Consider the following 27,649-nt stretch of genomic DNA (forward strand, 5'->3'; position numbering starts at 1 on the left):
TATTTTTAATAAATTTTGGTTTTAATGGATGTTAGTTCAAGTAAGAAACATCTCCAAACAAATGAACAAAGAACTACAAATCAAACCAAAACCTAAGTAATTAATCTGTGCATTTTTTCTGCTTTGGCTTAAAAGTAAGTTTTATTAAATACTGTGAATGGATATTTTCTTCTTGGCTGTCAATACGTCATCGTCATGATTTTTCATCTCATTTTGACATGAAATTTTCAGACTAAATGTTTGGTTTGAGTGATCTTTGACATGATTCCCCCATCATCCCTCTCTCTAAGTTGGAGAAATATGGAGTTGATAGTGGAAGTGTTCAGTGGATGAGGAATTGGCTGGATGGCACAGTGGGCTTGAGTGCACCCTCAGCAAGTTTGCAGATGGCCTTGCCTCTGATGAGCCCAGTGAATGTGTGTGACAATGAACCACCACCCCCACAGACACACAGAAAAGCTCAGCCAAGTCCTGATGCAGAGAGTCTGCACTGCAGAAAGTGCCTGTGATGAACACAGACCAAGAAAGACTCAGTGATTCAAAGCATTTCAATTTATGTTGTGGACAGCTGCTCAAACAAACAGACAATGCTTTCTTTTCTTTTCTTTTCTTTTCTTTTCTTTTCTTTTCTTTTCTTTTCTTTTCTTTTCTTTTCTTTTCTTTTCTTTTCTTTTCTTTTCTTTTCTTTTCTTTTCTAACACTAACTTTCTTTTCTTAATTCTCTTTCAACTCCCAAAGTAGCTAAGGAACTTCATTTTCACATTTTAAGTATTGCACTTAAATATGCAGCTATACATAATTAACAGAAGGAATTACTTGCACACATAAATGACAACTCCCAAATTAGCTCTCTGTTTAAAATTAGGATGCCTAGCTTTCCCCAGCTCTTCTTTTTGCTGTTGTTAGACTTTCTGGTATCTGAACCATCCCTCTGGTAGGCAAGGACACATTTATATTGGCTTCCACTAGGGGAGCAACCATCCCTGCAGGAGAATGAAGTTTGGGACGTAGCAAATGGATGCTCTTCAGAACTACTCCTCTCTCCCATCTTGCCTCAGGTTTGACTGACTGAGAGTCTGTGGAGAACAACGCACCCCTGCTTCAGCTGGGCAGCTGGAGCAAGGGGCACATGGGCCTTTCTTTTTTTCTCTGTCCCACAGGCCTGGAGGTGACAGTCACTAGAAGTCCATGTGGTTCAAATTAAAGGCAATGCAAAGAAAGAAGCAATATCACTTTTTCATGCAGCACTGGAAGGAAATTGTGGATGAAAGCACAGCTAACTTCCTGCAAAAGCCTGAAAGAGAAAATTACTTCTTTTTTTTTACCCTGCATGTGAGAAGTGAATACAAAGGACAAGAAATAAGACAAATAAGAGACAAGAGATAAGAAAAATAAACTCCAAACAACTTCAGTAGCAAGAAGCTAATAAAATATTAGTTTGGTCACTGTTCTTGCAAGCACAGCCTGAAAGAGTCTGGAAATGTGTGATGGAGTTGCTTCAAAATGTAACATTTCCAGATAAGGATAGTTAAAAATTGCTCTCATGTTTCAGAAAGGTCAAAAAGAAACCTGTTCTTTGCTATCTTGAAGGAAGATCTAATTGTATCAATTGTGCTCACTTAACTGAAGACGTGTCACAAGTGAGGAAAAAAATGGTGACTTCTTTGTAAAAAATGAAACAGGCATGTAAGTTCATATCACCAAGATCTTCTTGGCTCTTCAGGGGATTCATGAAAAAACAGAGCCCTCTACTGGCCTCTGCTCCCCTCTGTTCTAAGCCCTTGAGAGATCCCAGTGTCATCACTAAAAGCTTTTCTGCCCTATGTAGTGTTCTTGGTCTAAATCAATGAGGATGGAGTGCAATTCAAGTTCCAAAAGCCATTCCTACACCTCCATAAAACTATTTTTGTGAGAGAAGATTGGTATCTTATCAGAATAGCAAAGAGAGATCTGGGTTAGTTCTGATCAGTTCCAGTAGAAAATGTTGCATACAAGAAATACTTTACTTTTGCTAAAATAAACTAAAATCTTTACTGCTGATATAGTAAAGATACTGGTTCAGGTATTAGGGTACTGGTTCAGGTATTAAGATACTGCTGATACAGGTTCCAGAACATTATGGGAAGCAGGTAAAGCACTTGCCTTTCCCCTAGTACAGACCTCATATCTATTTTATCCCCTTTATTTATTTTATTTGAACACTATCCCCTTCCAGAAATAGCTTGTGCACCATGTTATTGGTCCTCTGCAAATGCAAACAGAACATATCCACCCCGCCCAGGTGGATTTCAGATGAGAGGACTGCAAACTTGGCACATCCTTAATTCTATAATGAACACATCCCTTTGGAAGAAAAATGAGCAGTTTTCAAATGTAAAAGCCAAATCCATCTAGTTTCACCTCTGTGCATACCCTAACAGAATTATTTCCTATTAGCACAATGTTTGTTGTGCTTTTCATTTAGATCATAGCACTTAATTTGGAAGAATTCCTGTAATTTGGAGTAATTTTACTTTAAATGTATGACAAGTAAAGGATCACCAGGATTAGGCCCACAGCAGAGATAATGGGCAGCCACTCCATTTTGTCTGCCCTGATTGCAAAGCATTCCCACAGCCCCCTCCCAGCCACCTGACTGAACAATCTCTGCTTCCGTACCCACTGCTGGTGCCAGGCCAAACTTCCATCCTCTCCAGCAGAACTTCAGCCTCTTGCCTGGGGATCAGAAATTGTCTTTGACTGACAGACTCCTAGAATACCTTTAGGCAACTGAGTTAGGGCCCAGACCAAGTTAAAACAGTGCTGTGCAGCATTATCCTGGAAAACAGTTTAATTATTGTAGCGGTGCAAATGAATCAACATTTGTAGGAGGGCTTTTACTGACTGAAGAGCCTTCAGCTGAGTTGCTTAGAGCACAGTTTTGCAAATGGGTTTGATCCCTGTATGGGCCATTCACTTAGGAGTTGGACTCTTGTGGGTTGCTTCCAGCTCAAAATATTCTTTGTGCAGGATGTTCTTAGTGTGCAGGATGCCTGTGTGCCAAGAGATGAGAAGGCTACTCAGGACAGTCTTACTACTGTACAAAGAAAGAAAGATACAAGGCATGCAAAGCATAAACTAAACATATTGTATTTCTAACAAACAGCTTACATGTATGAATCAAATATGGACAGCATGATTTTCTGAAGAGAATAAACAAAAACAAGAAGTTGTGGAACATAAGATATGCAAGAAGCTGACCCAACAAACAAGAGACATAAATCTGGTTTATGTTTTTGAGAAGCAGGATCCCTCCATGGGCTGTATAGTTTTTGTACAGTGTTGCATATTACCTTTCACATTGCTTTAAATAATGAAACCTGCAAACTGATGGCCCTGGGGCAGGACACAACAGATCAGCTGTGAGAAAGGCACATTTGAGAGCCTCATGTAAATGGCTGACAGCACAGGGCACACATCTGCCGCTATCTGGACCCTTCAGGCTTCCCAAAGGATACAGCTGTTTACAACAAGCCATGCACCACATGCACACAGACATTCACTTACTCACCTTGCAAGGTGGGAAGAATTCCTCCTCCTCTGGGTTGCATCTTCTCTGAAGACGTGTTTTGGAGTACTGCAACAAACTCCAAATTCCTTATCTTGTTAGATCACAGATTATCTAGGGTTTTCAAAACATCTGTGTGCAACTCTGTGGCATATGTTGCCTAAGTTCAGGATGACAGACAATTTCACTGTACATCCAGTCTTGCACATGTTGGTAAGGGTGAAAAGAAACATATTTGAAATTGCATCCAAGAACTGCCCAAAATGCCATATTGATGTGGCACATTAAAGGACCTTTCAACTTGCTCCATTGTTTCACTTATGAAGAGTGGGACATGAATATAATAAGGGCTAATAATGGTACAGTTACTACCCTGCTACTACTATTCTCATGGAAACAGATTTGAGCAGAATGGCGTGGAAATTATGTTGGAAGGAAAACTTTAGATCCAAAGAGCAATACTATCTGGGGGATTTCTAAGCACTCACTTTCACAAACTGATCAGCTTTCACAGCAACACAGGTATGAAAACAAAATCAGTGCAGATCTTGAATTATATTTATCATAAACTTGGCTGGGCTTATCAGTAACTCCTCAGGCAGGAAGTCTCACACACATGACAGATACAGTGCAACTGAAACAACATGACATGCACTACTGGAAAAAAAATCTGGAGCACAAAGAATAAATACCCCCTAGAGAGACAAAATATAGAAAAACACCCTCACAGACCAGTATTTTCAGACAATTTATTTATAGAATTGTTACTTCAATTTGGCACACAATTGGAAAATGCTAATACAATTTGGTGGGACAAGAGTAAAAATGCTGGAGTGTTGCTGATCCTTTGGAGACAAAAAATGAAATATGAATTGCAAATAAGGAACAATTGGTGTAGAAAACAATGTTACCTGAAAGTGGGCTCTATCAGCTGTAGAACACAAAAAAACCTGAAAGATCTCAGACACTGGGATGACATTTCCAAATGTAGACTGAAGCTGTTAAGAGGCAACTTTGACACAACCCAGATTATTTGCTCTATTGACAGAGGTTGAGCTTTTCAGAATTTAGCTTAATTTACTGCTCCTGTTTGATCTGGCTTGGTGCTGCTCACATTGATTTCTGTGGGAATACTGCTATTGAGTTTAACAAAATCAGGCCTATCACAGAGGGCCAATGCAGTCTCCTTCATAAGCAATGAAGCTCTGAACCCGGGGGGCCACAAATGCCAAATGCTTGGAACATTATAATGAGAAACCATTTTCTCCTTCAGTCCATCAGCATATTTTCTGTATGTTCAGTACCCCTAATTGCACAAATCTCTTCACGTTCCCATTATTTGGTTGGCAACTATTGCACTCCTGGTTGAATCAGTCACTATCTTAGACCTTAGTCCCAAACATTACCAGCTTCAGGATAAATTGGATAGTTGACTGCTGGGGTCCTCTCACTCTGGGACTGTCTTAATCTCTGATCTTTCATTTTTCTTGTCCACATCGACTAAGAAAGGATCAAGGATCAGAAGGGAACAGAGAGGAAGAGCAAAGAGGGAAAAGTGGCCACTAATTACTGGCTTCAGTGAGAGGACAATGGATGAGCACTTCTCACTGAAGAGCTGAAAGAGCTGCTGTGGCACCTCTTCAACAACTTCTCAGTATGGATCATGGGTGCTTGACCTGCTGGTGGGGTGGGAAGACACTCGCAGCAAGTACTCAGTCATCATTGCAAGAGCTGCCCTAAAGAAGCTGTGGTTCAGAAGTCAAGCAATTGGGTCCTCAGAGTTACCACATTCTTGTCTCAGTGAGTTACCTAACAGTGAAGCAGTTATAGTCCAGTTTTATCACTGAGGACAGTCGATTAGAAGACAAGACTATAGGTGATATTTTGGCAAAGTCAAATCTGTAATTGCTTGTGTGATAGGGCCTAAACCACTAAAGCACAGATGAAGGGCTCAGCATGAGTGGCCTGACTGAAAACCATCCACTGAGTTTCACCTGGGTTAGAGGCAGTCCTTCCTACCCTCCTCCTGCTTGGGCTTAAAATCCCACAGGCATTTATTTGTGGTCCATTGAATCTTACCTGTACCATTATCTAAACCCTGAAAGACAAGAGACATGAAACAATTACTGCAATTTAAAAATAAAGAAACAAAAATAACCGTCCTCTGTTGCACATCCATCTGCTTCTTTTCACTGCTTGTTTACTTCAGAAAACAGATCTACAAAGAAATTGGGCATAACTGGGGAGACAGTAGCCTGGAAAAGCAGTTTTCTGTGAGAGAAACTGCTACTGGAATGACATCCAGGAGACAACAAAGCAGCCATTCTCTGCTGGCATAACACAGCAGAAGCCCAGAACAATACTTGGTCACTTCTTTCTGCACAATTCTTGGGAGATGTGGACTCCTTGTTTTAGACATTAAATCAGAAATATACAATACTGCACAACTGTGGTACAACCCAAACAGGTAACAGGATGCTACAAAGACATTGGAATACACTTATAAATAAAAAGAAAAAGCAGAGATGAACCCCGTACTGACCCCCTCCCCACCTCTGGTTGCCAGCCATTGCCCATTAAAAAAAAAAAAAAAATCAAAACTTTTCTCACACCTGAAGCCAATTAGAAAATCTATCCCTTGTAACAACCATGAAGTAAATATATCTAACAATATCACTAGATGACTTTGCAGCTTCACCTGTATGGTTAATTCACTCTCCAAGTATGCCATATCTGCTCAGTATTTTCATTATCATTACATGTAGGTCATAACAAACAGCTCTTAAATCCATCTGTAAAAGTCTGGCAAACAGGTTAATCTCAAAACCAGTTAAATACAATATTCAACCCATTTATTTCTGTCTCCATTTATTTAGAAAACATTCATTCAAGGAATGAAAGCTAGAACTCTTGGTACAATACCAGGTATTATCTATGCTATCATACACTCTTTTTAGAAGAATGAAAAAGAGAAAATACATACAGCTTTAGAATAATTTCACTTGCAACCACCTTAATCATAATAGCCACTCAAAATATCCACACCATTGGAAACCCAATGCTAAAATAATACATTCTCTTTCTTCCCTTATTTGGAGCTAGAATGCTACTATGATTTCTTTTTAATTAAGATTTTTTAAAAATATATATTTTTGTAGGACCTACCTACAACATGCAATTGTTTTAAGTAGTATCCCTAAAAATGGTGTGCGACAGCTTCATGTGGAAAAGGCTAAGATGTAAAGAACACTGTTGTAGCCCAGCAATGAGATTTGGGTATGGTATGATTTCCTACCCTCTGGGCATAAGGTTAACTCACATCCACACTGATGAGACCAAACAAATATTCAAGCCAGAATTTAAGCAGAATGTTTCAGATTGGAGTGTAAACAGTCAAAGAAACGACACACTGAGTTTTAACACCATACAAACAAAGTGCACTGGGATGCGTGCACTGAGCAAGCACTTGTGAATACTTGCTGGTCTGCATAAGAGTTACATTTATTGCAAAATGACATCTGAAACTGATATTCACCAGCTGCTCACCTATTCTCACACCAAAGCTCTTTAAATTACACTGGGAGACCACAAGCACTACCTTAGCCCCCAACTGTGGGAAATGAGCTCAGGCATTACTACAAGTAATTAACTGGGCACCACACTCTCACCTCTTCCTTAATTTCACCAGGAGTGAGATTAGGCCAATAACGGTCCCCTGTGAAAGGTACTGAACACTGTGATCCATTGCAACAAAGCAATTTAGGATATTAATGTGTCTGAACAAACTCAATTCTTCCTAATGGAAGGCCAGGCATTTTAGCCAGCATGTGTGGGGAAGAAAAGGAGGGCCTCTCGTAAGATACTTTGTTTTCCTAAGGAAAAATAACATAGGCAAATACTTTTGTTCACTGGTCTATGCCTTCAACGAATACAAGTAAGCTCTTGTACATTACACAACATTTTTCATTTCCCATACAGGAAGTCTGATCACAGCTTATGCAAGGACATGATAGAAGCATTCCCCAGAATAAAAGCAGTCCCATTTTTAGGAAGTATGTTTACATAGGATTTCAAGCTGATTCTAAAACCCTAATTTGCCACAGATTTTATCTTAATTGCCTACTTAAATATTGTGCATTCGATCTCTGTGACACAATCAGGTTTTTATATTAGGCTAACTATGGCTATTTCTCATATTTAGATTTTAATCCATGTTCTTTAACAAATAAACATACAAACAGCTGTTTTCATTAAATTAGATTTCAAGACATTTAAATCAGCCTTCAAAAGCTGCAATCTTCTTGTAAAATCTTAAGCCTTGATAAATATGTTTCTTTTATTCTTCACTGAAGTTTGGAAGCTCAACAACTTTTTGAAATAGATCAGATCCTTTTTAAAAAGGGCATGATCACTTATTTGTCACAGCATATAGAAGTTTCTTAAATTTAAGAATTGAAAGTAAAATTATTTTGTGTATTATCTACATGTGTAAAAGTTATTTTCAAAGAGCAGCAATAGTGTCTGTGTTAGAAGTTCTCCAGAAACTACCTGTACCAAAAGGCTCATAGGAATAAACTACAGTCTTCTTTGCCAGTAAGTTTAAGAAATAAGTCTGTATCTGTACTTATGCAACATCTTTTGGGAAGTCTTTTGGAAATGTGAATTTCATCTAGAAGTTGAAAGCAGTATCTAAACATTCTCCACTACTGACTTAAGGAGAAAAACCTCTTTTTAATCAGAACAGCAGTTCTCATTAACGATATGAAAGAACACAAAATTAAAGAATTAAGGGTTTGGATCAAGCAGCCTAAGACTTTACTGAACAAACTTTGAACAGAAACTATCTATATTAACTTAGAATTTTAGCATTCTTAAGGAGAGATGGGCAGCTTATTTTCTGATAATTCAAATAACACGTATATTTTAACCTCCTGAAACCTTTCAGGGGGATGCAGAGAACAACAATGCAGAGGGTTATATGTTTGGAGATAGAAGTCTACAACTTTTAGAGGTTCAACAAGTTGTCATTTTGATATCAAAGGACCCGCATTCTGTTCTGTATGTACTAGATTGCAAAGAACATTTTTCAGTAAAGTTTTGCAGACCCTGTTGTACTTCACATGCCACATGTTCTTCAAACTTGCTTAAGGAGATTCAAGTCCAAACAGTCTCTCTTCTCTCCGTAAATTACCACAAACCAAATAAGCACAAGCTGTTTGGAATGGCTGAAGAGCTTTCTGCAGGAGAGAGTGTGCTGCAAGCTAAAAAGACAAAGCTATTCCTGGAGTTGTAGAAAAAGTGCTGGTTTATATCTTGTGTTGGAAATGGAACTAACCAGTCAACCTACTATTTCTGTAAAACTCATTCCCTATGACTCTGTCCAATGGAAAGAAAACCCAAACAAACAAAATAAGAGGTACTGAAGGAAGAAGCTGCTTCTATAGGCACAAACATCACATGATGAACAAGCCCCACACTAGAGAAAAATCTATCGTGCATCTTCAACACTGCTTGCAGAAATCAAGGACAAGAAGTAACTGCTAAAAACTATACAAGGAAATGCTGCCTTCTTTTAAAAAGGTATAAGGAAATAATTACACTGATTAATAAAACACTGATATTCACAACCCACCTGAACTAAAACTGGTTTACATCTTCAGGAAAGAAGTCAAAAAACATTTCCTTTTTTCTCTTAAAAAGCAAAGAGTGCCACACTGTCCAAGATAAGCTGTTGCTGCATATAGATTTGAATCAACCTTCTTGTGCTTTCCATTCAGGGGATACAAAATACAAGGTCATGATTCCTGATAAATCATTTACAGTTATCAGATGCCTATAAAAATCAAGCTTTTTTCCTACCTAATTTATTATGGAATCACTAAAACTACAATAAGATGTAAAAGGTTTCAAGAAATTCCTGTGAGAAATACTTAGGTTATTTTACAAAAAAAAATAGGATTTTTCTTTAGTTCACCTATGTTCACCAATATATATGGTAAATGCACCTTGAGTATAAGAACTGCATGAAAACAGTCTGAAAAAAATAAAACATGGAAACTGATGTGTGAGACCATCGTCCCCTTCCTACTTCCGATTATTATTATTATTATTATTTTATTCTTTTTAAATACCACCACTGACAAAACCCAATGCAAGATATAGTCCCCAAACCCACACCAAACTGCTTTGCTTTGCTGTGCATCTTTTCCAGCAGGTTTTCACACCTGCTTCTTCAGACAGAGCATCTGGAGGCTACAAAAGCACAACTTGTACTTCTCCACCAGTCATGCTTATTTGTGTGACGTTTTTTCCAGATCTGGAAGTTTTTCAATTAGTGCTTTATGGTTCATGTTGATACTGGCTATAAGTCCTCCTTCATTGCCATCTGAGCCAGTGTAACTAATTTCTTCACCAGTCAGGGTAGTCATATGGCCACCCAACGCTCTCAACACTGCATTTCCAGCACATATGTCCCACTTCTTAATGTAGGTGACATGGATATACACGTCAGCTTCTTCTTGATTCTTTTCAGGCACGTCAAGGAGGGCCAACACTTTATAACCTAGAAGGAATGGGAAGAGGTAAAAAAAAATTAAACCAAACTTTCCTGTCAAAACACATTAAAAGAACAAGACCAGACACTCAAATATAGTTCTGCTCTTATGTTTACTCATTAATTTCTCAATCTCTGTATCATGCTCAAATTTATCTTTTTCTCCCTGGCTTTTTATTTCTAAAGAAGGAAGATGTATACACCACTCTTTAATAAAGTAAATCAGTCCAGGGCATTTCCCCTTTATTATTCATTATGCAGTACAAAGTAATTGCTCAAAACAGTATCCATTCTTTTATGGATTTTTTTTTTCAAATTTTCAACTCTTTGACCAATATTCCCGATTCATTAAGCTGTTCATTTCTTCATCTTGTTAAACAGAGTCAAGCCCTGGACAAGACCTGCTATAATCAGTTACACTTTCACTTTCTTTGTCATTTAGAGTCGTTATCAAGAAGCAATACAAGACCTTCTTGACTAAACAATCTATGAGGGAAATCTGGCTTTTCATCACATTAAAGGCACAGAAAGATACATTTCTGCAAAAATAAGGGAAAAAAAGCCTCCCATTTATGTTCTGTCAGTAACATGCACAAGGATATTGCATAAGTAAAAAGTATTTTAAAATTCCTGTAAATTAAGTAGTAGGCAGATAAAAATGGACTTAAGTGACACTAATTTTCTCTTTTGACATAAATGCAATAAACAATACCAAACTTTAATGGCCCTTTTCTTAATTTTTTTTAAATCAACAATACTAACAGCTAACTAACAACCAGCAGATTCTCTTCCATGATTGTGCCTGTGGTCACACAACACTTTTTCTCCCACTGAGGCATCAGTGCCTTCCATGAACACACATCAGTGTGTTTCAATGAAAGGACCACAACAGCATTGCTGGCCTAGGCTTAGACTCAATAACACACAGACTTGTGAACAGCCTAAAAGCTGAATCAAGTTTGCATGCAGGTTCCTAAATACAGAAAAAACTTTGTCCCTATTGTCAAGTGTTTGTTTTCAGTGATGTGAAGATCAAAAGACAAATGGAAAAAGAGAAGACACCACAGTACACCCTTTTGTCTAGTAACAGCTACACCACTAAAATATTCATAAGCAATAAAATGGATAGGGTGCTTAAAGAACCAAACCTGCTCCACCAGCGGGGATTATCACAGTTTTATTTCCAAATGTCTGCCGTGCAACCTGCTCAACTTTTCCTGCATGGGAGCGGGACACAATAATCCTTGGAGTCTTCTCGTTGTAGGAGGAACGAGCTTTTACATTTGACCCACCATCCACCATTGCCCAAGCTACAAGAGAAACAAAAATTCTACTAAGATTTACAAAAGATAATCTCTGTTAAGTGTGAGGATGAAAGGGTACTTATGTAACAATATGTAATTGATACCTCTGACTGAATATCTCTCACTACTGTAAAAGAGAAAGTTAAGGCTGACAGAGGATGGGGTGCATACAAGGGAATGGAAAGAGGCCACACACGCATTGGTGCATATGGCATTATCCCAAGCCTGACTGTTCTTGTGTAATATTTCCAAAAAACAGAATAAGAACGAAAAATCCCAAGTAGTTAATATTCAGAATTTGCAATTGGAAAGCCACCAAAGTTAAAAGGATGGCTCCTAGTCAGAAATACATCCAGTATTTCCTCAGACAATGTTTTTATGTAAGAACAAAAAGCCCCACTACCCTTTAAAGTAGATACTAAAAATGCTGTGGAGTCATTTTGTTCAGAAGGATAGTAATGCTAAAGAAGGAAATAGCTCAGGAGGATAGTGCTACAAAGAAAAACATTTGATGTTGTGTTTCAGAGAACAGAGTTTAGAATCCACAACTTCCCACTTATTTCATCATGAAGTTCAAAGCCAAGCTTGGTAGGTGGTATCCCCTAACCATTAATCTGACATTTACTTAGTAAACTACCCAGAAATTTCATCTCAGCAGAGAACCAGATTGTTTGGCAACAGATTGAGCTCTGTGTAATAACAATGCTGACTGCCCTTTATTGCTTTGTATTTGTGTGGTAGTATTAGGAACAATCTGACTCCAAACATATTGGTATTTCCAGCTTGGAAAATGAATACTTGTCACGCAAAATGACAGAATTCATTGCATCTCCTCTGATTTCATGTCTGAACATTGCACACCTCACTATTACCAAAGGAGATAAATTACCAACATTACAATGGTAAAACCCCATTTCTTCAGATAGGCATTGATACCTAAAAAATATGTTCCAAAATCTCCAAGATTCTTGAAGCATATTGGAATACAGTACAAACTCAAGTGATTGGTAATTAAATTCATATTTATAGATAGCAAACATTTAGCACAAAATGTTGAGTGTTTAGTGTTTTAGGGCCAAAAAAGAACAACAAATACAAAATGCATTTGTTCAGACTTAGTTTTTGTTCCAGAGCTACTGCAAATCTTCAGAACTCTAGAGGTCAGTATCGCCTAAGGGAAAATGTAAACAGCAATTTCTGTTTTAAATACACAGTAAGACATACATATTAAACTACTTTGAAGCTTTCAGAAGTCCATGCAAATTGCCAAACTTGCAGCAATGCTCGCTGATACATCATTAATACTAAAGAATTAATTACTTCACAGCTGTGGCATTAAAAACTTGTCACATAATCAATAAGGCTATGCTAGACACATAGGCACATCTTGCCTGTTACACACAAACAGTTGCCATTAAGATCTTTATTCAATCTTTTTTTTATTCACACCAAATAAACAGCAGTTCCTGAGTATATTATCTCAGATCCAAGCTATTCTGCTAAATGAGCAAAGCACTCTTTTTGCTAAAAACTAAAGGCACACATCAAACTGGTCAGTATTTGTAGGTTTAACCTTTTTTTTGTTTGCAATAAGCACTCTAATTGAAGGGATCTTAACTCTTTAAAATATTCTCAGTTAGTTTGTTCTAAATGCATCCATTTTTATTTTAAACAAGGGCAGCATTTTTTCTTTGGGGTTTTATAGCACAGAACACATCTACAGCTCTAATTGTGTGGTCTGCTGCAGTGACCTTTTGCTGCTGGTACTATTTTCTTGTTTATATCTAGAGATGTTCTCTCAAACATCAAATTTCGATTAATACTATGACTGACTATCATGGAAATATGTGAAGGCATGAAGATACCTGTGTATGATGAGAAGGGCTTGTGTATCACACCTATTACTGGTTTACCATTTACAGCCACACAAACCATGGTCGTGACGTACTGTCGAAGATCCTCTGTGGGCAAAACAAGAAAGTGAGCAAGTTTACAATCAGATGCCAAGAACACAAAAGGAAAATAGACAGGAGATTATTCAGATTATTCTCTGAAGACTAGTTTATATTCTGCCTCTTGCAGTTGTGTAACTTTGATGTATCTTCAAATAACCTTTCAGTTTTCAAAAGACTTAGAAGACTTTTCAGGTTTTCAGCAATTTTTCTTGTTCAGTAGGTGTAACCTATACTCCTACCAGATCTAATGCTAACAGCTGTGTCTTATACAACATGTGCTTTCACGGCAATCCGTGCCCCTCCATTCTCTCTTCTCTGCCTCACCCCCTATCCTCTATTGGCTCAAAAATGGTAACTGAAAAACCAAAGAACATCCACTGGAAAGGATAATTGTATCAATTACATAGTCACAAAAAAAAAAAATCTCACTTTTCTAGTTGTTCCTTAGTACTTTTCAGCAAGAATTTTAGCTGGATTGCTTTGAACTGCTTATGTGACATCATAAAACATTTGAAAAGGGGGAAGACTGAATTATGCATGCTTTTTTGAAAAATGACAACAAAACATTTCTTATATCAAGTTAAATAGGATACTTACTTAGCATTACCTTTAAATAAACAAAACCAAAAACTTAAGATACTTAGAGTTGCCACAGTAAGGACTAAAATAAAGAAATGTGTAATTCCAGTACAATCCATAATTGACCATTACCATTTATTATAGCAATCAGTAAGTTGTAAGGATACCAAAGTAATTTCAGAGTTGGAATATGTAAAAGCAAATGCTGTAAGTTGAGAACTAGAGAGATTTCATGATGCAATCTGTTCAATTAAATCACTCTAGCTTTGACATAAGACACTTTAACAAGAGATGTCCTTTTAAATACTTACTATCTTGTCTCCAGTGTAAAAGGCAAACACCAGAATTACACACATGATTTGTCAACAAGAATCAGCTACCTGTGTATTCTTGTGTAGCATCTAATGGATCGATCCAGACAGTGACACTTTCTGCTGGCACCTCTCTAGGCTGTATTTTTTGCTTTATGTCTTCAGGAATACTGCGATCCCAGGAGACTGTCTCCAGATCAGCTGTATCAACACGCTCCTCAGAATTTATCTGTGGTCAGACAACAAAAGTAGTTACATTAACATATCAGATACAGTAACTGTGGCACTTGGCAAAATTACAGGTTTGCTCACATTTCCTTTTTCTTCCTTCACCTCAAATGCAGGATTTTTTTCATTTTTTCATTATTATGGTCATGTGACAAGTAATGCAAAACCACAATCCAGAATTTTACTGTGAACCACACCACAGCTGGACATTGTTGCTTTGGCTGCAGGTCTCCCTACTGAACATTCCCACAGTATGAATCACATCTTTTTTAATCAATATTTAAATGCAGTTGCTTCAAGTACTACAGGCAGAACATTTGACTCTGGAGAATCATACAGTACACAGACAATAGGGGGTCTAAAATTTAATTTATACAGACCAGTAGAAGCACATGGAAATGTAGAGATATACTATCACCAGATAATGCGCAGACTCTGCATGACTTGGACAAGAAGAAATCTTGGATTATATATTCCTGCTGCAGGCATTGAGTTACAAGTGGAAGTTTAAGCAGCTCAGTTGAATTTAACCACTACACAACTGTCAGACAAATTTATTTCACAAACAAGTAAGTAACATCCCATACCCATTTTTAGGGTAGGTTGGGGTAAGAGCCTAAGATGGCCCATGAAGAACATTTATTAACAGCAGTCAAAAGTCACATTAAAGCCTATGGTCACCTGCTACCCAGCTTAATGAACTTTACTCCACACCAGAGGCCATTTCAGTACATCAAGAAGAGTTTGGCCCAGTAGTGGAGCACACAGCACCAGTCTGTTGAATGGAGTAACATACTGCAAAACCCAACACAACGTCCTTGTGACTGCAGTACCACAATATTTTTGGATGATCAGAGACACAGTTGTCCTAAAAGTTGTAGGTAAGTGACATGGAAAGACAATGAAAATGAAGGAGCTATCAGACTACATTTGACTGTGACAGACCTTAAATGAGCAGGATTTTTACGTAACTCACATCATGACAAGAAAAGGCATCACACACACCTCGACTGTAACAGGGTATTAACCAAGGGTTAAGGGCCATTTTCTCCAAGAGAACTCAAAATGAAAAATGAAGCAGAACTGCAGCAACTCCAGCCATACATCATAGCTGTCTTCTCACGTAAAACCAGTATTTGAAGCATTATATGCCAAACATGGAGCTCTTGAAGTTGCCGTGACATTTACAAATTAAACATCTGTCACTATACAATAAACCTGATGATTGCATTTTCCCCTAGGGAAAACAGTCCTGCAAAGTCAAGATGAGTAGTTCCACAGACTTGGCAGTCTCAACATAGCCCCTGGCAGTCTAAGTTCCACTACAGCACATGACATACAATCATAAAAAAAACATTTCCTCAACAGAAGAAAGGGGCCTCCACAAAGTTAAAGGGTTAGAAGCAATGCTCAAAAGGAAGAATATCTTGTTAAACCTGTTGTTACAGTACACTAGAATGTAAAGTCTGAAACTATCTGAAAGGTACTGTTTTCAGAGAAACACCACCTACACTAGCTCTAGATTTTGTAGCAGTGGCTGTGACACTGCAGCATTTATAATGCTTGTAAGGAGTCTCAACAGACATGATTATTCCACTAGAAAAAAAAAAACAAAAAACCAAAAAACTGGGGAAAGAGTGATAAGGTTGCACAGACATCTGGAGAAAGTAAAAAAACTCACAAAAACAAAACCCCAAAGCATGTCACTCATTCTTCCATTCATAGGACTATTTACTCTGTAGCTTTGGCTGAATACTTGCCTGAAAGGGGCTCAACCCTTAAAACTTCTTTTATTCCTCCTGTTTTCTGTTTTCTTTTTTTTTTTTCTTTTCTTTTTTTTTTTTTTAATGAAGGAGAATGTACCTGGAAAACATGCCTCTGTGTTAATTCCATATTCCTATTTGTCATTCTCATTTGCTGGCAGCCTCCAAAGGCCATGACCTTTACACTTTCTACTTTTCTCAAGCAATATGGATATATAGTCCACTGCAATCCCAAATCCTCACTCAGAAATTAGGAGTAGCTATGGTAGAAAGACAATCACAAGGCCAGATATTTCAGGCACTAGACCTTATTTAAGCAAGATGCTCTGGGGTTAATTGCCTAACAGCTGTAAGGTGTAAAAGCCCATCTGGGGAAGTTCTGGAAGCTGAGCACTGACATGAAGGTTAACTACATTTTGGCAATCTTCCCCACTTATGCTTGAAGCAAAAGCCCTCCTCACAAAGAACTGCATCAAACACAAAGGTTTAATAAAATGTATGTAAATCAGTGCATGGAATACTGCTGAAAAGTTAAAAAGAAAAAAAAAAACACAAAAAAACCCCCCCAAAAAACCCCAACAACAACAACAACAAAAAAAAAAAAAAACAAAAAAAAAAAAAAAAAAAAAAAAACAAAAAAAAACCCATTACTCCCCAAACAAGGCAGTCTGGCTGCATCTCACCAGTACAGAGCTGCCCCAAAACCAGCCTGTAAGGTGCAGGAATTCCATAACAAATGAGAGATGCTGCTCATGGGACCCAGCAGAAGAGGTCGAACACCAATACCAGGATCAGTCCACAGTGTGCCTTCCAAAACAGCCAGATGTTTCCAGCCTTTGGAAATCTCTGCACAGAGAACACTCCTGTCCAGCACACTGGTGATTGGAATACAGATCTGCTCAGGAACACAGGAAGCAACTCCAGTGTACCACAAACTTGTCTGGATAAATGCAGTGCTCTGAACAGCTAACAGTCCTGGCCACCCAAAGACTTCAGGGAACCTCACAGTGGCTCTTTGTTCTGTGCTCGTTTAGTCCCTAACATCACTTCATGCTGTCTTTGCGGCAGCTTATCACCCAAAAAGCCTGCTTGAATACTTGAATACTAGCTAGCTGTCCCTGGCATGGTGCACAACTTCAGGCTTTTTCCTGGTCTGAAAGAGTGGAACACAACTGTAGTGGAACACAACACTTGCCTTTGAATTCACCCATCGAAGGTAAGTTAAAGTGAAAAAATATACGCAAACAGACATCCTCTGAAATCCAAACCTTAGTGCTGTTTCGCTAGAAAATAAAACAAATATAACACAAGTACTATCACACCTGTATTATAAAAATATCAATTAAGCTACTCAGAATTAAAAAAAAATAAAAACCAAACCAAAAAAACCCACAAAACAGTATCCCCACACAGAGTTCAGATAACAAGAAAAGTTAACATTTACCAGTCAGAATATGAACATAAGAGTATTCCAGGTATTACCTTTCAAAAGCAGAGATTGGAATAGGTTGCTCAGAGAGGTAGTGAATGCCCTATCCCTCAAGTGTTCCAGGTCAGGTTGGATGGGGCTCTGAGCAATCTGACTGAGTTGAAGATGTCTCAGTTCATTGCAAGGAGGTTGGGCTAGATAGCCTTTAAAGGGCTCTTCCAACCCATGTTATTCTGATTCTGTGACTCAATGGACAAGTCTACTGATTTGATTAGGACCAAGGAAATGAAAAGCCTGGAGGCCTGCAAGCCTGGAGTGTGCAAGGGGGAACATTAGTAAAACATTAATAGGTGATTGTTTTTGTTTTGTTGGTGCCCAACCAATTTGTTGCTGCATGACCTACACAGCCACTTCACCAGTGATTATCATGCCCAAGATCATGACCATGCATGCCCAAGACTCAACTCTGCCACCTATATCCACTCGACATGAGATGGAGGAAGGAAGTAGAGAGACAAAAGTAAATGCAAACATTTGCAAACAATAAACCAACAGTGATTTCAATTTCAATTTACAATTATATATACCTTTTGTACTATTGTCTAGAGCAACCACCAAGAGTTCATATTCATGTCTGTCCAACCTGGTGGTCTAGATGGAGTGAATGTAACAGTTGACAAGGGTGCCAAGACCAGCTGGCGTCACCTGCCTAGACTTCTGTAAGGCCTTTGATAGGTTCCCACATGACATCATTATCTCCAAATTGGAGAGATATGGATTTAAAGATTATTCAGTGGATAAAGAATTGGATGGATAGACACAGCCAGGAAGTTTGGGCCAACAACTTGTACGTCCACATGGAAGTCAGTGATGGTCTCCCTCAAGGCTCTGTTTTGGGACTGGTGCTCTTTAATATCTTCATCAATGACAACAGTAAGATCAAATGGACCCTCAGCAAGTTTGCAGATGACATGAAGTCAAGCAGTGCACTTGACCCAGCAGAAGGAAGGTATACCGTCCTGAGTGACCTGGACAAACATGAGAAGTTGGCTCACGAGAACCTCATGAAGTTCAACAAGTCCAAGTGCAAGATGCTGCACCTGGTTTGGGGTAATCCCAGGCATGAGTACAGACTAGGGGAACTCACTGAGAGCAGCATTAACAGAGACACACTTGGGGTTTACCATGGATGTGTGCTCACAGCCCAGACTGCCAACTACCTCCTGGGATGCATCAAAAAAGCAGCATGGCCAGCAGATGGAGGGAAGTGATTCTCCCCCTCTCCTCTACCCTGGTGAGACCCCACCTGGAGTGCTGCAACCAGGTATGGAGTCCTCAGCACAATCATGATGTGGACCTGTTAGAGTGGGTACAGAGAAGGGCCACAAAGATGATGAGATGGATGAACACTTCTCCTATGAAGACACACTGAGAGCTGGGTTTATTCATCTGGAAGAGAGAGAAGGCTCATGGGAGACCTTAAGGCAGCCTTCCAGTGCTTAAATAGTGCTTATAAAAAAAAGAGAGAATAACTCTTTACATGGGCAGATAGGGATAGGACAAGGGGAAATAGTTTCAAACTAAAAAAGGAGAGATTTGGCTGATTTTAGGAAGAAATTCTTTACTGTGAGGGTGGTGAGCCACTGGAGCATGTTGCCTAGAAAGGTTGTGGATGCCTCATCCCTCGAAGTGTTTAAGACCAGACTGGACGGGGCTTTGAGCAGCTTGGTCTAGTGGAAGGCATTCCTTTTCCATACGACAGAGTAGTTGGAACAAGATGATCTCTAAGGTCCTTTCCAACACAAGTCATTTTATGACTCCACAATACCCACAACTATACATCTTGGAAGGTATACTGATCTACGAGGTAGCTACATGGGACTGTAATTGATTTGCTCTTATGTGACTGTGCTTCAGAGATATCTCAACTCCAAGGAGAGGGGTTCAACCAGCAGTCTTTGTGATTTCCCCCACTTAGAGACCCCTTCAACCACTGCCGCTTCACTGCAAAGAGCAGCCCTATACTCACTGCGCTACACTGACTGACTATTTTACCTCCATTGGCTCTGCTTCTCTGTTTTCTTCCTCAAATGTATCAGAGGTGAAAGCTGTCTCAGCTTCTCACAGCATCTGTACCTACACAAATCCTGTGAAAGAATCAGATGCCAAAACCTCTGAATGTAAACACCCACTAGACAAGTCAGGACATATCAATATACTCAACAGGAGAGCACTCTCCAGGAGAGCAAAAAGCACTCAAAGCACCATTATTTCCAGTATCTGAGGAAAATATCTAACCTACCCTGTTTACAAAACAAGGCTCCAGAATCTGTTACAGAGGGAGGGGTATGCTTTCATACCAAGATCACACCAAGACTTAGCTCACCTGCATCCAGGACCACTCATGATCCCTTCGGTCCAAATTTCAAATCTGGGGGTGGTAAATGAAAAGTGCTTCTTTAAAGCTTGGGTTAACTCTGAAAAGAATGCAAACTGGGAAATCAAAGTACCTGCAACCAGGTAAGGAGTCTTGTAAATTTAAAATGCCTTTAAGCTTTAAAGAATTTGAATAGGAGCTTTACCAGCGTAGTAAAAAAAAGAGCCAACCCTGATTTTATTCAATACACTGACAAATTTAAAGCCAGCTGCTTGCTTTCAAAAAGGTTCTTTTCCTCCTTAGATTACCACAACATATTAGAAAGGAAAAATAAGCTTTTACAGGTGATCTTCATGCCTCTCAAAAATGTTCCTCTTGACAAGGTTCAATTTACATAGTTTTGGCAAGGCAGATTTTGTTATGAATGGAAAGAAGACCTTGAGACCATAAGGAATCATATGGTTTTCTAAAAAAAAAAAAAACCCAAACAAAAAACTTATTAAAAGGTAATTCAGTTTAGAAACTTTAAGTTTAAAGTCCTAACTTTAATTAAGTTTAAAACTGTAAAGCATATTTGTATATAAATGTGTAAAGTATAAAATCATACAAGTGTATAAAATAATCAGAGGCATAAAACCCATTGGCCTCATGTTGCCATTGATTTGATCAGAAAACAACAAGTATTCCTATAATTATAGCACAACACTGAAAAAGGACACATGCCTTTTTCAAGGCACCTAAGTCAAAGCAGACAGAGGTTCTCCTCTATCATCAACTAAATCTTTGTTTATTTTAGCAACAAGACGTTACTTAATGCAAGAACAAGATGGCAGAATATGCAAAGAAGAATCTGGACAAGTCTAAATGTCAAGAAGCTCAATTAGTGCTTTATCAACACTCATTAGGTGACCTTGGCCATTAAGCCAGCAGGAAGCAGACTGAAACAAACAGGATTTAATAAATGATAAAGACATATCCAATGACAACTCTGCTTCTACGGACTTACAGTGAATAGAGTTTGGTGAAAACAACAAAAGTGGAATTGAGGGAATCAGCACGGATCACAGGATTCACTGTTTCCACTGGTAATCTACAGAAACAACTAGAATTTTAGACCAAGAAAATAAAGCCACTTGCTCATTAGCTCACAAAAGTCGTTTCAGTAGATGGCACAATTGTCCATTGCAGTTCTATACAGACCCAAGTCTAGTAAAGAGAAAGAGATGACTTGCTTGTAACAAGAGTTGTAGAACTTCATTTTAAGAAAACATCCAAATAAGAATAGATTAGAAATCTATCAATAAAATACATAATACCCAAAAAATGTCCGCTGTTTGTGAGTGGCTACACTAAGAAATTCAGCTCTCCAGATGCTCAGATTATAGATTAAACATCCGCAGTATACAAACAAGCCAAATAAACTATTTGTAATTGCATCTGAAAAGATAATCACAGAACTCATTAGCATAAAGTTACAGTCTAGCTTCATTTTTATGCAGAGAGAGTGGGCATAAGTCATTTGGCATCATTTTGAACCCATGTTAGAAGATGCATCATCTCCAGACAACACCTATTACTGAGATTTCAGACTAACATTCACACTTTGTTTTATTTAGAAACCCACTGGCAGTGGGTTCTGCAAAGATCATCCAGGTCAGAAGAACATGAACTTTATTAAAAGCTCTGAGACCCGAGGAGGCTATTCTCACAACATGAAAAGATAAATTACTGAACCTACTCACTAAAGTGCAATACCTCTAGAGTTTAAGTAGTATTCCCTTTTTTTAAACCTACTTCTTTAATACACCTATCTTTCACAGAGAATCAGTATCAGTTACAGAGCTTGCCATCTCAGATGAAATTCCATTTTTTTAGGCATGGTAGTTGGCACTATGATCAGAAGCCTGTAAACAGTTGGTGAAACCTAGACAGTACTTCTGATATCCTGATAAAAAAGGAATGCTTGGAATCATTAATCTTCAAAAGTCAGATTAATTTAGAAGAAAATCAAAGTAAAAGTGACATGTTCTTAAAGTTTCATTTCAAGTGCTGATTGCAGCATTAGCATGCATAAGCTTGAAATGTGGTATTTATCATCAGTCTTAACTGGGAAAGAGACATAAGAACATTTGGATTTAGAATAGTGACAAGACTCATAAAAAGATGCTCAAAGAAAAAGACTGGGACAGAAGAAGACTTGATTTCCACCACAGTCACAATATTAAAAAAGGGAGCAAACAAGATTAAACTCCATTCAGTATTTACACTAGAAAACAAGAGATATAGCTGGTGCAACTTTAGAACAAAAAGAAGCCGAAACAGCTCAAAATGAAAATGAAGGGCAGAATACAATGTGACCAGTAAGACTGAAGTCTGCATCCTGTGAAAATATTTCTAGCATAGCACAGCAGTGAAATAGCAGAATTGTGTGTGTCACTTTAAAATTGGCTTTTTCAGTCAGAGGATAAGAGGTAATCAGGTCAAAGTGCAAGTTTAAGGAACAGTCTGTCAATCATTCCTGCCTTTGTGATCAGGCAGGGCTGCTCCTTCAGATGTGCTGGAGATGGGCTGTAGTGGGAAGTGAACCAGGGTATCCCTAAATAACCTTTCTTTTAAATAACTTTCATTTTAAATTTTTACTCGGGATACAATCAGTTATCAAGATCCTGACATTGATCCCTGGTCAGACCACATTAAAAGAGTAAGATAAGGCCCTAAGGCATGATGCTGAGAGGGATCTTTCAGCAGGTAATGCTGCTGAAACCCTGGTATCACAAGATCATTTCTTCACAGAAGCTCTTCTGAGTAGAACATACCAGTGTTTTTGGCTAGTATCACTGAATTTGGAAAGAATGATTCCCCAGTCCACTCCCACCCCAGCAGCAGAGCTGGATCAAGCATCTCCTTAATCTCCTCACCTAATTCCCACCCCAGCCCTTATCACACCACCACTCTGCCAGCACACAGGAATAAATAAGGCTGCATGGAGAACCAACCAGGAAAGAAGTAACCCAAAAAAGATAAACAAAATAAATAAAAAATGAAAGCAGCAGAGGGGATGATTGCAGCTGGATCAGAGCTTTAACTCTTTCTTAGCATGACAAATGAATGAGGACAACATATTGGTAATGCGGGAGTGGTAACACCTCGAGCCTGTAACTGCAATTGAGAACTTCACCAAGAGAAAGCGATGCACATATTTTAGCATTAAGTATATTTTAAAATCAACTGTACAAAGATGCTTCAAGGAATACACATGCAAATATTTACTGGATGTTAAGTGCAATTACACAACACTGGGTAATACCCAAGGTAGCAGTAAGTGACTTGCCCCTTATCTTTCTCAGGCCTATTTCTAAAGGATATAAACACCACCACTAAATCTAAACTAAATCTACACAGTGACAAAACACAATTGAGGCACTCCTACCTGGATATTACCTAACATAGCCTTGAGAAGTCTGAACTGATGCAAATGCATCTATTTATACCAAACACAGCAGTTGATGTCAGCAGTGGAGTTGTTCCTCCTCTGTAGAGACAATACCTAGTAAAGGTACTTTGTTCAAGAGAACAAAGGCAAACACCTTCTGTGGGATTTTTTCCCCTCAGATTTTGAAAGGGCTTTTTTTATAAATCCCAACTCTTAGTATTATAAGGCTTCTTCCAGATTTATTTCAGCTTCTGCATGTGAGAAGGCTAACTCTTCGATCTTCTCTTAATAACCACACTTTAAGAGATTCAGATCTGCTTCAGAAAGACTGTTTGCATGTTTTCCCTTTTTACCATCCAGCAGCACAAAACAAGGAATACAACACTGTTCACTGACTTAGGTTTATTTCAGTTGAATGGCTATTCCCCTTGGTTATTTTGAAATATTGGAAAGCCACAGTTATTCTTAGAGAATCACAGAGTAATAGAATGGTTTGGGCTGGCAGGTACCTTCCAGATCTCACTCCAAACCCCCTGCTGTGGGTTGGGACACCTTCCACTAAACCAGGTTGCTAAAGGCTTAATCCTGCCTCACCTTGAACACTTCCAGGGAGCAGTCATCCACAACTTCTCTGGGCAACCTGGTCCAGTGCCTCACCACTCCTACAGTAAAGAATTTTGTCCTAATGACCAATCTAAACCTGCTCTCTTCCAGTTGAAAGCCATTCTTCCTTGTCCTGTCAACACATGTCCTTGTACAAAACTCCTCCCCAGTTCTCCTAAAGCCCCCTTCAGGTACTGAAAGGCTCTGTAATGTCTCACAGGAGCCTTCTTTTGTCCAGACTGAAGAACTCCATTTTCTTTGCTTTACAGGCATATTTTAGCACCTAGTTTTTGTGCTTGTTCATCTTCTTCCTGGATGCAACATTTGGCAACAATTTAAATACTGAGGTTCTCCTGTTAAGCTCAAGAACTTCAGGACGTGAGAAAATCAGCATTTTGCATAACCTAACTCTTGGAATTATTGCAGTTTTTGTTTGACAGCTTTTATTAGCATCATTTTCTCTAGTCAGGAGAGAAGATGAGGTTTACTTGACTTCAGCAGCATCTTTTATGCTGGAGTGTCACTCTGTACAGCGGGGATAAGATTACAGATATAAAGAAGATATTTCTTACACGATGCAATTTATACTGCCTTAGAAAATCCTCTATAATCCTTATATTCACACCAAGACTCAGCAGCTCTGTTTTAGATGAGTTGCTCTGAAGTTATACTTGAAGGATTAGTAGATGAGATGATACCTTGCCTTCACACCTGAAGCACACATAGTATGTAAATAGTAGTAAAACTAAGCTTTTATTTTAGTTTGAGCAAATGTTTATGAATACATCTTCATCACAGACCTCAAGAGACAAAATGTCTTATCAGTGTATATACAGCTCAGTGAGTATTTTTTAAACACCACATGAGGTAAGCTGTTATTATCCCCATCATGTTCTTAGAATATTTAATGTGCCACAGCTGATCCGTCAGACTGAATAACTCCAAATCACCTGAAAAATTTGTCAAGTACACTCATCCTAGATAACCTCAGTGCTCAAGCTCAGTCAATCTAATGAAGAGTTGGGAAAAAGAAAAGACATATGCCTGGTATTTTCCAGTTCCACAGACCTATGCACACATTTTCAGTTTTATACTGCTTTTGAGAACACATGCGCACTGTCATAAGTACCATCTATTCTTAAAGACTAGCGGCACACATCACCTGTGAGAAAAATAAAAGGGAGTACCAAAGTTTTTTAAAAGTAGATGTTCAAAGTCAACACCTTCTGCCAGAAAGACACAAGTCAGACTGTCACTGCTAGGAATACCAGGCTCCAGAGCAAGTTTACATGTGACCACAGAGCAGGCAATACACAGTCCACTGTGTTCTTCAAGCCCAGACAGAGCCCCCAGCCTTCTCCAGAAGCACAGACAACTCTTACATCTAGATTAATGAAGTCCCTCCATCTGTGAAAGGGGAGAAAGCATAGAGGTTTCAAGCCAGCTAAACTGTAAAGCCAAGATCTCTAAGGGCACTGAATAATGCAAGAGCACAGGGGTCAATACTTTTTCTTCCTTTAACACTGGGCCTGTGAAGGTGCCTTGTCACAGCCAGAGACAATCCAGGAAATCTTCAAAACAGAACCTGCATAATCTTTCTGTAGAGGAACATTAGTCACATCTCAAGTTTATTTCAAACATTGAAGAATTTATTGTTTCCTCTAGATTTCATATTCAATAAGTTCTTTACAACACTTTAAAACCCCACCAAAACAAACAAACAAAAAACCCAAAAAAGCCAACAAACAAAAAACTACACATTTTTCTGTGGAACTTTCAAAACAGATACTGAAAAGTGAATAGTAACTCAGTAACCAAAAACTGGACTTAGCTAATTTTTCTCTCAACCCATCCAGCAGCAATATGCAATTACCACTTATGAGATCCAAATTTAGGGCTTTCTATCCGTTTGAAATGGCCATGAAAAGCTAAGGAATTTAACACCAAAAGACAGAAGTTCCCATTGATTGAAGTGAAAGCAGTAACAACGCTAACAAACCCCAAAACTCCTCAAAATATAGTTCAAAGGTTAGGGTGCGACCTTAAGAGATAAACTCCAGAATTCAGGAGTGAAGGAGAGCAGGAAGGGGTGTACACCTCTGAAAGCAAAGTAAACTCATTTTGCTCAGGTAGGCAGTGATCCACGGTATTGACACAGCTACTCTTATCAGCTGTCCCACAGCCACGAGCGCTAAACACTCGGTTATTGCAGCGCTGTGCTCCTAAGCCTCGAATTCTCAGCCGCTACTCCCGCCCCTGGCTCTCCCCACAACTGACGGCAGGAAGGACAACTGGCAGGAAGGATAACTGCCGAAACAACGGCGTTCCTCATCTCTGCATCTTAACCGTAGGCGGAATTTGCGCTGCACAATTACCTGTACCCCTAACCACAGAGCTCATGATCCGCAACGGCGAGACCCGGTGTTTCCTCCACCCCTCCACGCCCGCAGTGCTTGATACTGTTTCACCAGCGTGGCTCCTCTTGCAACACGCTGCAACTCTTTCCCCTGCAACCCAACACCCACGGCGAGGAGCGTGAGGTGGCACGGCCACAAATTCAGCGGGAGGGGAAGGAAAAGCACAAACGAGGGCAGCGCTTCCCGCACCGCGGTGAGCCGCCGGTGCGGAGCGGCCCAGCGCCGGGGCTCCACAGCGGGGTCCCAGCGCCGGGGCTCCACAGCGGGCCCACAGCAGCCCCCGCCCCACGGAGGGCGCCTAGCACCCACCTGCACGGCGGGGAAGGCGCCCTTCAGCAGGTAGAACATCCTGCGGTTGGAGAGGAGGTCGCCGGTGGTCAGCTGCTCCTCGGCCCCCTCCCGCGTCTTCCCCTTCGCCTTGGCGTTGAGGACGTTCCCCTCGCGGACCCGCTTCACCTCCTCCCCGCCCCTGACGGCGGCCAGCACGGACACGGCCAGCAGCTCCCGCAGGTCCACGGCGCCGCCGGGCGCAGAGCCGTGGGGCGTCTCGGGCCCGCCGGCCGCCGGCTCGCTCAGCATGAAGAAGGCGAAGCGGCCGGCCAGGAAGCCGGAGTAGAGGTGGTAGAGGACGCCCAGCCCCAGGAGGCAGAACACGGCCATGCCGAGCGGCGAGAGGCGGATGCCCATAGGGGCCATGGCCGCGGGGCGGGCGGGTGGCGGGGCCGGGCAGTCACCACAATCCCATGGCACGGCCGGGGCGCTGCGCTCCGCTGCTGCGGCGGCGCCGGGCCGGCTCCACGCTCGCGGCCGGGAGGCAGCGCCGTCTGCATCCGGGTCAGGCGGAGGCGGAGCCCGCCGCCCGCGCTGGGCAGGTCCCGCTGTCCCTCGGCCGCCGCGCTCCCGGGCGCTGCGCCTCCCGGCAGGAGCTCGGTGGTCCCGCCGCTACCTGCCGTGCTCATCCATGGTAGCACACACTGGTCGGTCATCGCCCGCTGGTTCTCATGAGCTCTGTGGTTTGGGGTGATTTTTTCCTCAACTCCCTCTAGGCAGCAGATGCGCCAGGAGCCCGCAGCGGCGGGGCTGAGGGAGCTGCTCCGCCCGCGGGGCAGGAGCTGGAGCTCGAGCCGGAGCGGGAGCCCGAGCGGGAGCG

General features: G+C 40.2%; 1 protein-coding gene across 1 annotated transcript; it reads right to left on the reverse strand.

Annotated features, from left to right (window-relative positions):
- Nucleotides 1-4,282: 4,282 nt before the first annotated feature.
- Nucleotides 4,283-27,649, reverse strand: BPNT2 (3'(2'), 5'-bisphosphate nucleotidase 2). The gene is made up of 5 exons (XM_038128424.1): nt 26,809-27,649; nt 14,319-14,478; nt 13,270-13,365; nt 11,249-11,410; nt 4,283-10,109 (listed from the first exon to the last, which is right to left on the reverse strand). The coding sequence occupies exons 1-5, from the start codon at nt 27,193-27,195 to the stop codon at nt 9,838-9,840; spliced, it is 1,077 nt and encodes a 358-aa protein (XP_037984352.1). The 5' UTR covers nt 27,196-27,649; the 3' UTR covers nt 4,283-9,837.

This window comes from Motacilla alba, chromosome 2, assembly GCF_015832195.1.
Source record: "Motacilla alba alba isolate MOTALB_02 chromosome 2, Motacilla_alba_V1.0_pri, whole genome shotgun sequence".
Taxonomy (NCBI): domain Eukaryota; kingdom Metazoa; phylum Chordata; class Aves; order Passeriformes; family Motacillidae; genus Motacilla; species Motacilla alba.